Here is an 11,533-nt window from a genome sequence, read left to right as displayed (position 1 = left end):
ACACACCAACATGCAACAAGGAAAACCCCCAATTCCCAGCAACAAAAATAAGACGATTTGCGCAAAGGATTAGCCCTTCTTCTTGCTGACACCGACGGTGCGGCCACGGCGGCCGGTGGTCTTGGTGTGTTGACCACGGACACGGAGACCCCAGTAGTGACGGAGACCGCGGTGAGAGCGGATCTTCTTCAGGCGCTCGAGATCCTCGCGGTACTTGCTGTCAAGACCGTTGGAGAGGGTGTGGGAGTCCTTGCCGTCAACGATGTCGCGCTGTCTGTTGAGGAACCAGGTGGGGATCTTGTACTGGGTGGGGTTCTGGAGGATGGTGACAACACGCTCGAGTTCTTCGGTGGTAAGTTCACCAGCACTATTGAAACAGATTCGTTAGATTCTGGATGGATATTTTTCTCGGTGATAGATTTGATTTGTGGGGTTGCGGTGAAACTCGTCGTTTGTTTCTTCGGTAGTGCTGGAGGAAGCATAGGGTAAAATAATGCCAACATACCGCTTGTTGAGGTCAACATCGGCCTTCTTGCAGACCAAGTTGGAGTAACGGCGACCGACACCCTTGACCTGAGTCAAGGCGTACATGATCTTCTCCTTACCGTCAACATTGGTGTTGAGCAGACGCAGGATGTACTGGAAGTTCGTCTTCTCGCCGGACACGAGCGCTGTAGGTGAAAAATCCAGTCAGCCATATTTTCTTGCCATCGGAAAGCGTTCAACGGATGTGAAAATTCAATGATCATCTCGCCGTCTGTTCTGAGGCATTTTGGAAATTGTCCTCCAGCTTCACCAAATTCCACCGAACAGAACAAATTGAGCAGAGCAGCAGGTGTGCAGAATAGATCAGGAAAGGGATGCTAGAGATAGCACGTACACATGATGGGCGATGGGCGCGAACGGGATCGCGATAGATTGTCGACAGCGAGAGGTGTGAGAAGGAGAAGTCGAGGGCTCTGGCGGCTTCAACTTTGCTCGCCCGTTGTGGGATCGGGTAGAGTGTGATCTAGCCAAAATTGGAAAGGTCGCTTGAAGGGCTCGCTTGACTACGCACTAACGTAAATCGGGTTAGTGTCGTTTGATTTGACACGTGACCTCAACACCATAGATGATGACTAACGTGCCTTCCTTTTTTGTCAACGAACTATACCAACAGCTGCACCTTCCCATGAATTCGAAGTGTTCTAGTCCTCATTTACTAAGGTAGGGCCTTTTTGATATAATTATTATTGTTCTCTCTGAAGGTCTAACTACTATGTGGTGCTCTTTTCAAAGGCTTGTCCTTCGAATGAGGCATATACATGGATAATGTCTACTTCATCCACTGACTTAGCTCCTCTCATGCTTTGTTGCCAGTATGATGTTCTTTGCTATGCCTCCCAGCATGCGGATATGGTTTTACCTCCATAAAAATGGCCATTTTTCGGCTAGGGATATTGCAATGGCTGCCCATTGTTTAACGAAGCGCCCTGGATTTGCTTGTGTAGTCCTTAGCCCCGAACAGCCTGGGCTCCATGCGCAGGACTTTTTTTGCTAGATGCGTACTAGCTCTGAATTCAACTTTGTTCAAGGGAAACCTCGCCAGCAGTTCAGCCATGAATTTAACCAGCTATTTCCACATGCACAGAACACTTCTTTCAGGGGAAATTAATGCGCCTTTATGCCATGTACGGATGTCAGCGGCCCGAAGATACAGGATCGCCAGTTTACTTACAAAAACAGCCCATAATCCTGGCTCTCATGTATAAATTCGCATCACCAGAGCAGGATATGGAGTACTCGCTTCTGACTTAATTGCTTCGAATGATGGCACTGCTGGTCCTAATGTATATGTGCTTCGCCTCTGGTTGTTTCTCGCCGAAATGAATATGTGTAAAGCCACGGAAAACCAAATTTCCCTCCAGCCATCCGTCGGACCAGGATGGATCAACACGCCGACGTATTATTATTATTAATTGTGCATTAAACCTTGAAAAGTTGGAGATGGTTTTACTTCCAAGACTGTTTGGTGAGTGATTTGTGGGTGTGGATGGGGCCACGGCCAATCACAAGCGGGACATTTGAAAACTCGCCGAGGGATGCTACAACGACCCCGGACAGGAGTCTTTCCCCGCATTTCGATGGGGTCTGACCACATTTCCTCTCTTTTTATTAACGCCAGGGGCCCCAGGGGAAGCTTCGGTGTCTTCAAAAGGTGGTATATTATCTATCCGTACCAGGTCTTATCCTTCTGGCATCTAAGAATCTAACTGACAAACGCAACTAATGCAGAACAACAGATATATACAAGACATCCAACAACACTCCTGCTTTGATTTACAGCCGGGCCTGCTGGGAGCGGTCCTTGCGTGGTGGCCCAGTGGGCGTATCGCTCTTCTTCGGTGCAGAGATATAACCGCCCTTGACGTTGTCTGTGTTGACAACAGAGCCGCTCACATCCCGCTGAATTCCCAACTCGATCAACTTGGCGAACACCTTCGAAAAGTGATCGAAGAACAAATCCTTGTCCTTCGCATACTTCTCCACCCAGGGTCGGAACTTGGGGTCCTCCCGCAAAGCAATATCAGTTGGCAGCATCATGAGCGGCTCATCACCCTCCTCCGCATCGGGATCAACATACTGGAACTGAGTGATTCCGTTCGCCAATGTCGTCTGCTTCCACTCCAGGTTCAGCAACAGCTTGAAGAACTGGTTCGAGAACCGTGTCGGGTTGTTCACCCAAGGTCCCTGGAATCCACTCCGATCCGCATGGCCTCGGCCAAGGTTATGTCCGCCCGACAACGCCACGATCTCCTGGTCGTTGAAGCCCATACGGTAGAAGATGAAGCGCAGGTGGTCTGCGCCCTGGGCACCATCCGGTAACCGGCCGCGTGGTGGAACCTTTGAGTCGTCAACGTGATCGGTGCGCCCTGGCTTCCAAGGGATTTCAGGTCCGCCCATCTCCTTGATCGCGACTACACCTGAGAGCGTCCACAGGTCGCTATACGTGATCCAGGGGTGTCTCTCTTTTACGGGTTCAAGGAAAGTACGGCCGTGCTGAAGGCCAGCGTTTGCGGGGTCGCCACCTTCGGCTTCGTAGCGCATACCAGCGCCGTTGGAGCCGCCTGTGTCGCTTTCAACATCGTAGGTGCCAGAGGAGTGCCTATTTTTGTTTCCCTTGTTAGAACTACTATTTCGGAAAGGTCGGACGTCAACGATGAGACCGAGGGGATAAGACGAACCATGCTAGTCGGACGAAGAGAGGACCTGTGCTGCCGTCATCGTAGTCGGGCTTCTTGAGCTGGGCGACGATGTCGCGGCGAACCGCGTCGTAATCTCCGGGCTTGCTCATTGTGAATGGGTGATAAGGATGTTATTAGGTGACTGGTGATGAAAGGAGAAGAAGAAGAAAAGAGCAGGAGGGAGCGAAAAAGAATGATGGTATTCAGCGTGATGGCGACCACCACATGCGCTCCAGGGACAACAGTGGAGCCTCGGCCTTCCGAAAATCAATTCGAATCTCGCAGCCAACAATACAGCCAAGAGCCGAGGTAATCCTCTTTTTATCTACAGTATTGTTGGATGGACCCAAACTTTTGATTTTATGGATAAGGGGCAAAATGGCAAAAAAAAAAAAAAAAAGACGAAAAGGTTCGTGACTTCATTTCTCATCATTCCTAACTTCTCCGTAGGTCGCTTTTCAACGATCGCAGTCACCGACGGACAATAGCCGACACACCACCACTCGGCCGGAAACCACTGCGACGCTTCAATCAACTGAATATGACAGGGCATGATTTCAGCAACCTCGGAATTTCCCCTTCAAGTGGACGGAAGACCGGGTTTCCATAACCACGTCCCCATATCACGGGCCAGTCTCGATCGCCGACAATTACTGTCCCGACGATGATTCGCCACTGCCCGATTCCGACTCCGAACATAAACCCTTCTCCAGAGATTCCAGCGCTTTCGCCGGCGTTTTCGAGCCCTGGTGCGAACCCCCCGTATGCCGCCTCACCTCCGCAATATTGTCACGTATACGCCGTCGCTCAGCACGCCATATCCTTGCTCGACGCTGATATCCTGCGATTTTCCGCTCTAGCTTCCGCAGCTGCGCTCGCTCGTGTCGCTGGATGGTCCGAATAAAGTTGTGTAAAGGCGCAGTATTGTCTGGGTTGAGAGTTCCGCGGTTGATTTCTTGGGATATTCTGATCATCGCCGTGGTCATATCTCTCGCGGCAGCGTCTATGACGGCAGTCTTTTGGTCGGAAGTGAGGGTGGAGAGCTCCCGGATAGCGGATAGAGTGGATTTGTTCATTTTGAGGTAAGTGATAGCAACTGCTCGACCTGTAAAAGCTTGTAGGTTTGTAAACAGCTCTTGGTTATTGCTATAATCATGGTAAGAGTAGGGATATATATCTGTCGCCTTACAAAGAATCCCGACGTTTATTTTCTATGCAAACGCGGCCTGCAGGAAAATTCATTATACTATGAACCATGCCCAATTATCGCTACTTGAACTCCAAAGCAAAATATGAACAATTAAACCCGATTAAACCTATTAGCGTCTCATAAAAGCCTTGGGTTCGGCGCCGCGTTTCTCCCCCCATTACCTACTGTACCCCTTTAGGCCGTCAAGATAGGGCTAGCCCTCCCCCTCATGTTTGCACTGTTTGTCTCAAAATTTCTCCCAAGAGCATGATCCCAACAGCCAAACCGTGTAAGGAAACGCCCACTACAGCCTCAATACCCCCTGTCAAACCTCACAAAAATGGCGTCCACACACCCCCGGATAGAGGAACTCCCCGACGACTTCGACGAGTCGATGGACCTCAACGCGCCCCCGCCCAAGCCAACAACCCCGCCTACCGCAGGCCCCGAGCTCCCTATCCCCGGTAATGAGGAACGAATGAAGGAGTCGGCAAAGGATGCGCCTAAGCCGGACCTCCCGCCTGCTATGGCGGCTGTGGATTCTCATACGACGGATGAGTTGGCGGATATACTGAATAAGACGCCGCTGTTCATGACGGATATCAGCAAGGCGGGGGATGAGAGTGAGTTTTCTTTTTCTTCTGCTTCTTCTTCTTCTTTGTTCACCTGGAGGAAGAGATGGGAAGAGATGGGTGTTTCTAACGGGCGTGCGCTACAGATGGCGAGAACATCATGTTGGATGCCCTGCGCGCATTGCAGAACGAGGGAACGCGGGGCGACGTTGCGCAGAATTTCCGCGAGCAGGGGAATGAGGCCGCGCGGGAGAAGAGGTGGATTGATGCAAAGGAGTTCTACACCAAGGGGATCGCAGTATTGAAGTCCACGGAGCAGAAATGGGATAAGCCCGAGGATGAGGAGGAGGAGCAGAGACTTCGGCGGGAGGTTGAGGAGGCATCGTATATCAACCGTGCGTTGTGTAATTTGGAGCTGAGTATGCGACCCATTTCTTACAACCTACGGTTGATGGTGTTTTGTGGGTTTGTTTGAGGCTAACTAGTGAATTCATGCAGAGAACTACCGGTCTACGACGCTGGACTGTGCTTCCGTTTTACAGCTCAACTCGCGCAATGTCAAGGCTTATTACCGCTCCGCGATGGCATTATATGCGCTTGATAAGATAGCCGAGGCGGAGGATGTCGCTACGCGTGGATTAGCGCTTGACCCGAAGAACAAGCCACTGCAGCAGGTTTCGTCGAAGATCACGGAGCGGAAAGCGTCTCTTGAGAGGATAGCCGCCAAGCGGAAGGCCAACGACGAGCAGACGCTCAAAAAGAAACAGCTCCTGAGCACTGCCCTCCGCGCTCGACAGATTAGAACCCGCAAAACTAACCAGCCTCCTGAGATGGAGGACGCGAACATCAAACTTACTCCTGACCCATTGTCGCCGGAGAGCACTCTGGAGTTTCCGACGGTGCTACTCTACCCGATGGATGCGGAGTCGGATTTCATCAAGGGATTCCCCGAGGCCACTTCGATTGAGGATCATCTCGATTATATCTTCCCGCTGCCGTGGGACACGAAGAAGGAATATACGATTCAGAACGTGGACTGCTACATGGACACGCATACGGGAGGCCTGATAAAGGCGGGAAAGAAGCTTCCGCTGTTGCAAATTCTGAGTGGGAGCAAAGTCGAAGTCGTTGACGAGCTGGTTCGTATCTACGTTGTGCCAAGCGCGAAGAGCAAGGACTTCATTGCCGCAGTCAAAGCACGCAAAGAAGGTTGAAGTGATGGCCACCTTTGAGTCAGTTCTGGGACATAGCAGATACTATACTGAGTCGCTTGGTCGACATACTCCTCCGCGGGCACCAGCTCACTGTTTGCAAGTGCCGATGCGCCCTGAGAACTTCATTGAGCTGCATGCGGACCTGCAGCCTCTGTATTGAGAGTCGGGACATAGTCACATGCTTACTATGCACCGAGAGGCCATGGAAGCGTGAGTTTCGATCACCAGTGACTATGAGGCACGGGCGCCACGTTTCTAGGGACTAGCTAGTAGAACAGATAGAATCGACCTCAAACCAGCCCAATCTGGCTTGTCCACATAGCGCAAAAACTTCAGTCCAACCGATAGTTACAGCAGGGTATATTGAACACCCAGCGTCGTGATTTCCAAAGTGGCTAAGCGACTGTACCTGAGCCAACCCGGAATGTGCATACAAAGAGGCTGGACAGCCTTTGTTGATAGGGTGATATTGGCTGCTGTGTCACCAACGTGGTTGCCCCATGTTTCTTTATCTGCATGCCTCTAGCCGCATGTAAGATATAAATGGCTCATCTCCAGTAATCAGACAGGGTGATCTACATATTGTTCTGTGTACTGCTGATATGCAGAGAATGTATATGATGCTTGTGCAATAATTCCGGATGGAGTATGATGCTCTTTGTCGACAATTCCAAGTCAGGCGCCCTAGATGCAAAAAGAGAATACATTCTGTCCAATGTTTGTCCTCTGCATTCTGTAACATGAATTTACCCCTACAACAATAGGAATCTCGTAGCTATTCTTCTTGGTCGCCATAAATATACCCATACCCCTGCGGCTCTCTACTGTTTACCATACCATACTTTTCTTTCTCGAAACATCAAACATACATCGAATACTCGAGATTTATTATTCAAAATGTACCGCTTTGTTGTGACTACTTTTCTTGCCCTACTTGCCTTGACGGCATCGGCTGTAAGAACAACCCCCCTCCCCGACTTTAAAATATACTGACTCTACCTCAACCCACAGATCCCTGCCTTCCGCGGCTCCAATCTAGGAGATACCGTGTCAATCTTCAGAACAAAGGCCTACCCCGACGGCCCCGATCTCATCCTCAACGGCACCGTCACCGAGGTCTACGCCCAGCTGAAGGAAATCAACCCCAACTTCGACGAAGACTTCAAAGACGTCCGAACGGTGATGGATGAAATCTCCACCACTGATCTCTCCGACCCGGTCTCGGAACTTGAAACCCATATCCTTTCCAAGCGACACACGCTCAACTGCATTTCGCACGATGAGGCTGACGACGCCTCGGTTGACCATATTAGAGGAGGGATTTCACATCTCCGTAGTACCAAGGGGAAGCCTACGCTTGCTGCTGGGAAGTGTGAGCGTGTTAGTTGTGAATGGGGGGATGCGATCCTTTGGTGTAATGATGTGAGTACTATATATCCAGTAGCCCTAACTGCCCCACCCTTGTTTCATTCTACGGCCAAGAAAAAAAAAAAAAAAAAAAAAAAAAAAAAAAAAAAAAAAAAAAAAGAACAAGAAGAAGGATTGAGAAAAAATGAAGCAACCTGCCTAACTCTATCAAAATAGGCTCCCAAAACCCGGTCACTCCCGTCGTACAACAATATCGCCGACGGCGCGCAGACCATCATGGATGGCTGCTACAAGCGCGGCGAATCCCTTAGGGGGTTTGGTGGCTCTCTCAACCACCCCGACAAATGGAGAGTTATTGTCGATGGCTACAAGTATAGAGTTAACCTGGACTGGAAATACAGATATAACTGTTAGATATAATGGCACGGATGATCTAATTTCAATGTGGCGGAAAAGCCACAAGTCGCGTATCCCGTATCTCTCTCTAGGGGTACGAGAGTTCGGCAAGAAATATGAGCTGCAATTTTGCTATTTACTTACTTATTTATTTATTTTGGGCAAGACAAAATGTTCCTAGTCCACAAATTTGATTGTCGACTGTGGTGAGATGTATCATTAGAATTAGCGATTATGATGATTATCTTTACCTATAGAGTCAAACACAACTTTTCCTCCACAATTATAGAACATGCTCCCAGACAACTCCCTCTAGAACCCGAAACGCTATATATACAGAAACCATAGAGAGAGACAAACAGACAGAAACAAAAGAAATTATCTAAAGACTCCCGGAAATGCTCCAATCCACGCTCAAAATCAGGGGTTTCATAAGAAAAGACAGTATAGGTATTGTACATGTGAAGAAAGAGAAAGTTCAGTAGTCAAAATAGTAAGGAGGACAGCCGCTTAAATTAGGCCCTGGGGTGCGCACAAGGGGCATGACCGTGGCGTGGCTTTGCGGATGGTTTTGATGCTCACCACTCTGGTGGGGAATATGAGAGGCCATATGTGGATGAAGGTTCGCGTAGGGCTCCATGGGAAATGATTGCATGGCGAAGGCCGGTATTGGCTCGTGGTGCGGGAAGATCGATGTAGAAAAGTCAAGGCCGTAATGGGCTGCGGCTGGGTCTGAATGGGAATGCTTCATGGCGGGGTTGATTGGCGGTAGTGACGTAGATACTGGTATTGAGGAATGGCATGCATCCCATGTAGTTGGAGCAATGGCGCTGGGAAGAACGGAGACTGGAGGGACGGCGTTTGAAGTTGCATCAACTTGCTGCCGGTTGAATGAGGTATTACTAGCGGAAATGTTTGAGGACGGGAACACAGATGTGTGAGACTCCAAGTCGGGTACATCGTCACGAGACGTGTTATCGGATTCGAGGATAGAGCCAACAGGCGAATAAAGCGATGCTTGGGGATCTGCCATATCGGGAAGGTGTACGCGAGAGACGCTTACAACTCCTTGTCCGTCTTCCAAAAGGTCAGTGGGTGCTTCTGCAATAGGAGCGAAGGGCAGACACACCAGAGTTGCCATTAAGGTACCGTTCTTCTTCTCCACGGACCCGATAGATTTCATCTAGTACTTGGAGACGCTCAATGGGTGCGATCTGGCGACGGATGGACTGGTCTGCTTCTTTGAGATTGTCGACACAGATTGAGTGACTCTCGCGGAGTTCACACAAAATGTGCACAAGGAGGCGAATCCTCTCTGGCAAAATCAGTACTATTTTTGGACGGGACATCACTGGAATAACACACCTGGCTTGCGGAGGTGATCTGGCTCGCGATGGATAACGCCAGCAGGCCACCAGCCTGGCTTTGTTTCCTCAGGGTCAAATTGGTTGGGGACACCGGCGATGTTCTTGCGGCCGTTGTACGGGTAGTTAACTTGTTTTCGTGGCTCCACAAGCTTGATATAGGCTTTCGCTAAAATGCGACAGTTGGTCTGCTGTAGACTATCAAACGCCTTTTCATAATACTTCCGGAGAAGACTTTGGTTCCTGATCGGAAGAAGTGTTTGCGGGTAGCATGTTATGCTCATTGGTAGCACATACTCGTGCGACGCCCGTTTTCGTTTCTGATTGTTGTCAATAAGCTGGGAACTAAGTTTCGTTAGATGTCTCCTTGGACAGGCCTGACAGAGCCGAGAACTTACATAGAGGATCTACGACTAAAGTTAGGGGACCCCGGCGAATCCGGGGACGATGCGCTTTTCCCACTCTGGGTTTCATAATTGGCTTCGGAAGAATCTATCACAATCAACCACCATCCAAGGGGAATTGATATCGGAATACTTACTGGCAAGCTTCATTCCGTCTTCAGACACAGCAACTGCCTTCAAGAATGAGTGAGTTACCTCAGGTGACAGTATGCCGTGGCAATCGTTCGCAACTGATGAAGAGGCCTCGAAGCGCAATTTCCCACTTTCATCAATGTAGAGCAATGCGAAATGGTGAGACCCTAAGTTATCCAAGGGCCCATCCATTGAGGCTGCTGTGCTGGACTAAACATTTAATCAGATTTTGTCGATATTTTGCAGTGTAATTGTGGGGGCATACCATAGGGGGGTACCTAGACGGTCCTGGATAAAGAGATAAAGACACAGTGCGTGGAGTAAATTTCCTCAGGTAAGCATTTGTTGGTAAAAATGGTGCTATGCAAGTCGAAAAATATGCTTGCGAGCTTTTGGAGTGGTTAAGAATGGGGGACTGGGAGAGAGGATATGGGAGCCTCCGTCTTAAGAGACAGCAGAACCCAAACTTCAGGGTATAATATAAAAAGCAAAAACAAATGTTGAATCCTCTGGTCCACTATTGGTGCTTTGTATCCGCACGTTAATCGGATATCCAGACATGCATCCCAGCACTGATAGACAGCTGTATGCAGCCCATGCAGGTGAATGATTATCGGTGATGAGAACTAAAACTCGAAAGTACTTTCACGCCGACACGAAAAAGCTCGGTGAAGGAAACTTTTTTTCAATAGCGTGGTCAAGGGGGCAGGTGGCATTGACCGGGATCATGGAACTTCGATGCACCCTATGTTCCAGTCTAACGCACTCCTATATCCTTATTTTCATATCTGCAGTGATGATCTACCGGACTTGACATCTGTGGAGAGCTGGCTTTATTTCGGTCTGTTATAATCGAATCAACTTCCTAACCCCCACAGTGGGTTTCAAAGCATGTTATCCCGGCTCCGGTTTGGAATATGGGATGGCATGTTTCCGATAGGGCGTCCGCATATACCGATGGAAACCTTGTGATTGCACGCTCAAGGCGAGACCTCGAGCAAGGCGGACTCGTTCCTGGGGCTTCGTCGGCGTCGAAGAGCATACGAGTCTAGTCTCAAGAGACCATTTGTGACAAATAAACCGCGATTAACGCCGGATTGAATCCTTTTAGTGGGTGATTTTCTCTCGATGGTCCTCTGAGCAAATTTTTTGTAGAATAGAGTTTCCCACACCTGATGTGTCGGGCTCGAGGCGTCGACTTGTGCTTCGTATGTGGGTCCGGCCATTGATCCATGCTTGTTCTGCCCCCATCTGAGGGTGCTAAAATAGTTAATGAGCATGGGAGGAATCGACAATGGCAATGGAACCTTCGGTGGACCTTTCCAGGGAAATATTCGCGAACTCTGGGTCACGCTCGAGACTGTCCCCCTTTGGGCCTCCGGCATCCGACTAGTGGTTCGGAAGAAGAAGGGACATATCCGCGAGGCTGGCCATCCACATGGTCGGGATTGAGGGCAAAATCCGGTAGCTCTCAGTGAACGCTGGACAAAGCTCGGTATGCTCGAAGCGTCCATCACCGGTAAACGGTGCCAAAGCTTAATCCTTACAGCAATGATGAAAGGGCCTATCAGCAGCGACTTTTGTTGGCTCGCTTATTGTAAGCTACCTGATACCCATTGACCAACAGGTGATTGAAGCTGAAAGGAAGCCCATTTGAGAATCGAAGGCCC

The 11,533-nt window shown here is 49.6% G+C and overlaps 6 protein-coding genes across 6 annotated transcripts; 2 read left to right on the top strand and 4 right to left on the bottom strand.

Annotated features, from left to right (window-relative positions):
- Nucleotides 1–69: 69 nt before the first annotated feature.
- On the bottom strand, nt 70–884 carry ASPVEDRAFT_72418 (40S ribosomal protein uS13; the record flags this gene model as incomplete). Its single annotated transcript, XM_040816160.1, has 3 exons — nt 70–367; nt 506–671; nt 881–884. The coding sequence occupies 3 exons, from the start codon at nt 882–884 to the stop codon at nt 70–72; spliced, it is 468 nt and encodes a 155-aa protein (XP_040668362.1).
- Nucleotides 885–2,319: 1,435 nt separating this feature from the next.
- On the bottom strand, nt 2,320–3,334 carry ASPVEDRAFT_131943 (peroxidase; the record flags this gene model as incomplete). The annotated part of the gene is made up of 2 exons (XM_040806873.1): nt 2,320–3,145; nt 3,225–3,334. 2 exons carry the CDS (start codon nt 3,332–3,334, stop codon nt 2,320–2,322), a joined length of 936 nt encoding a protein of 311 aa, XP_040668361.1.
- A 657-nt stretch (nt 3,335–3,991) lies between these two features.
- On the bottom strand, nt 3,992–4,300 carry ASPVEDRAFT_116754 (uncharacterized protein; the record flags this gene model as incomplete). The annotated part of the gene is made up of 1 exon (XM_040805621.1): nt 3,992–4,300. A coding segment is annotated over one exon (309 nt), but the record flags the coding sequence as incomplete, so codon positions are not given.
- Nucleotides 4,301–4,753: 453 nt separating this feature from the next.
- Nucleotides 4,754–6,199, top strand: ASPVEDRAFT_132734 (HSP70/90 family co-chaperone CNS1; the record flags this gene model as incomplete). Its single annotated transcript, XM_040806951.1, has 3 exons — nt 4,754–5,036; nt 5,132–5,404; nt 5,484–6,199. 3 exons carry the CDS (start codon nt 4,754–4,756, stop codon nt 6,197–6,199), a joined length of 1,272 nt encoding a protein of 423 aa, XP_040668359.1.
- Nucleotides 6,200–7,096: 897 nt separating this feature from the next.
- Nucleotides 7,097–8,131, top strand: ASPVEDRAFT_888642 (uncharacterized protein; the record flags this gene model as incomplete). Its single annotated transcript, XM_040818438.1, has 3 exons — nt 7,097–7,153; nt 7,211–7,621; nt 7,784–8,131. The coding sequence occupies 3 exons, from the start codon at nt 7,097–7,099 to the stop codon at nt 7,979–7,981; spliced, it is 666 nt and encodes a 221-aa protein (XP_040668358.1). The 3' UTR covers nt 7,982–8,131.
- A 4-nt stretch (nt 8,132–8,135) lies between these two features.
- ASPVEDRAFT_684132 (DUF2841 domain-containing protein) lies at nt 8,136–10,487 on the bottom strand. Its single transcript, XM_040815986.1, has 6 exons — nt 10,129–10,487; nt 9,869–10,073; nt 9,726–9,819; nt 9,329–9,672; nt 9,093–9,278; nt 8,136–9,040 (listed from the first exon to the last, which is right to left on the bottom strand). Exons 1-6 carry the CDS (start codon nt 10,129–10,131, stop codon nt 8,442–8,444), a joined length of 1,431 nt encoding a protein of 476 aa, XP_040668357.1. The 5' UTR covers nt 10,132–10,487; the 3' UTR covers nt 8,136–8,441.
- Nucleotides 10,488–11,533: the final 1,046 nt, after the last annotated feature.

Source organism: Aspergillus versicolor, assembly GCF_001890125.1.
Source record: "Aspergillus versicolor CBS 583.65 unplaced genomic scaffold ASPVEscaffold_5, whole genome shotgun sequence".
Taxonomy (NCBI): Eukaryota; Fungi; Ascomycota; class Eurotiomycetes; order Eurotiales; family Aspergillaceae; genus Aspergillus; species Aspergillus versicolor.
Note: the sequence above shows the minus strand (reverse complement) of the source record. Positions and strands in the feature narration are given on the sequence as shown.

Excerpts from the sequence above, each read along its gene's own strand:
- ASPVEDRAFT_684132 (XM_040815986.1), bottom strand. Across the intron at positions 9,279-9,328 it reads AGATCACCTCCGCAAGCCAG|AGAGGATTCGCCTCCTTGTG; the intron begins GTGTGTTATTCC and ends TGATTTTGCCAG. Across the intron at positions 9,041-9,092 it reads GTACCTTAATGGCAACTCTG|ACGGACAAGGAGTTGTAAGC; the intron begins GTGTGTCTGCCC and ends ACCTTTTGGAAG.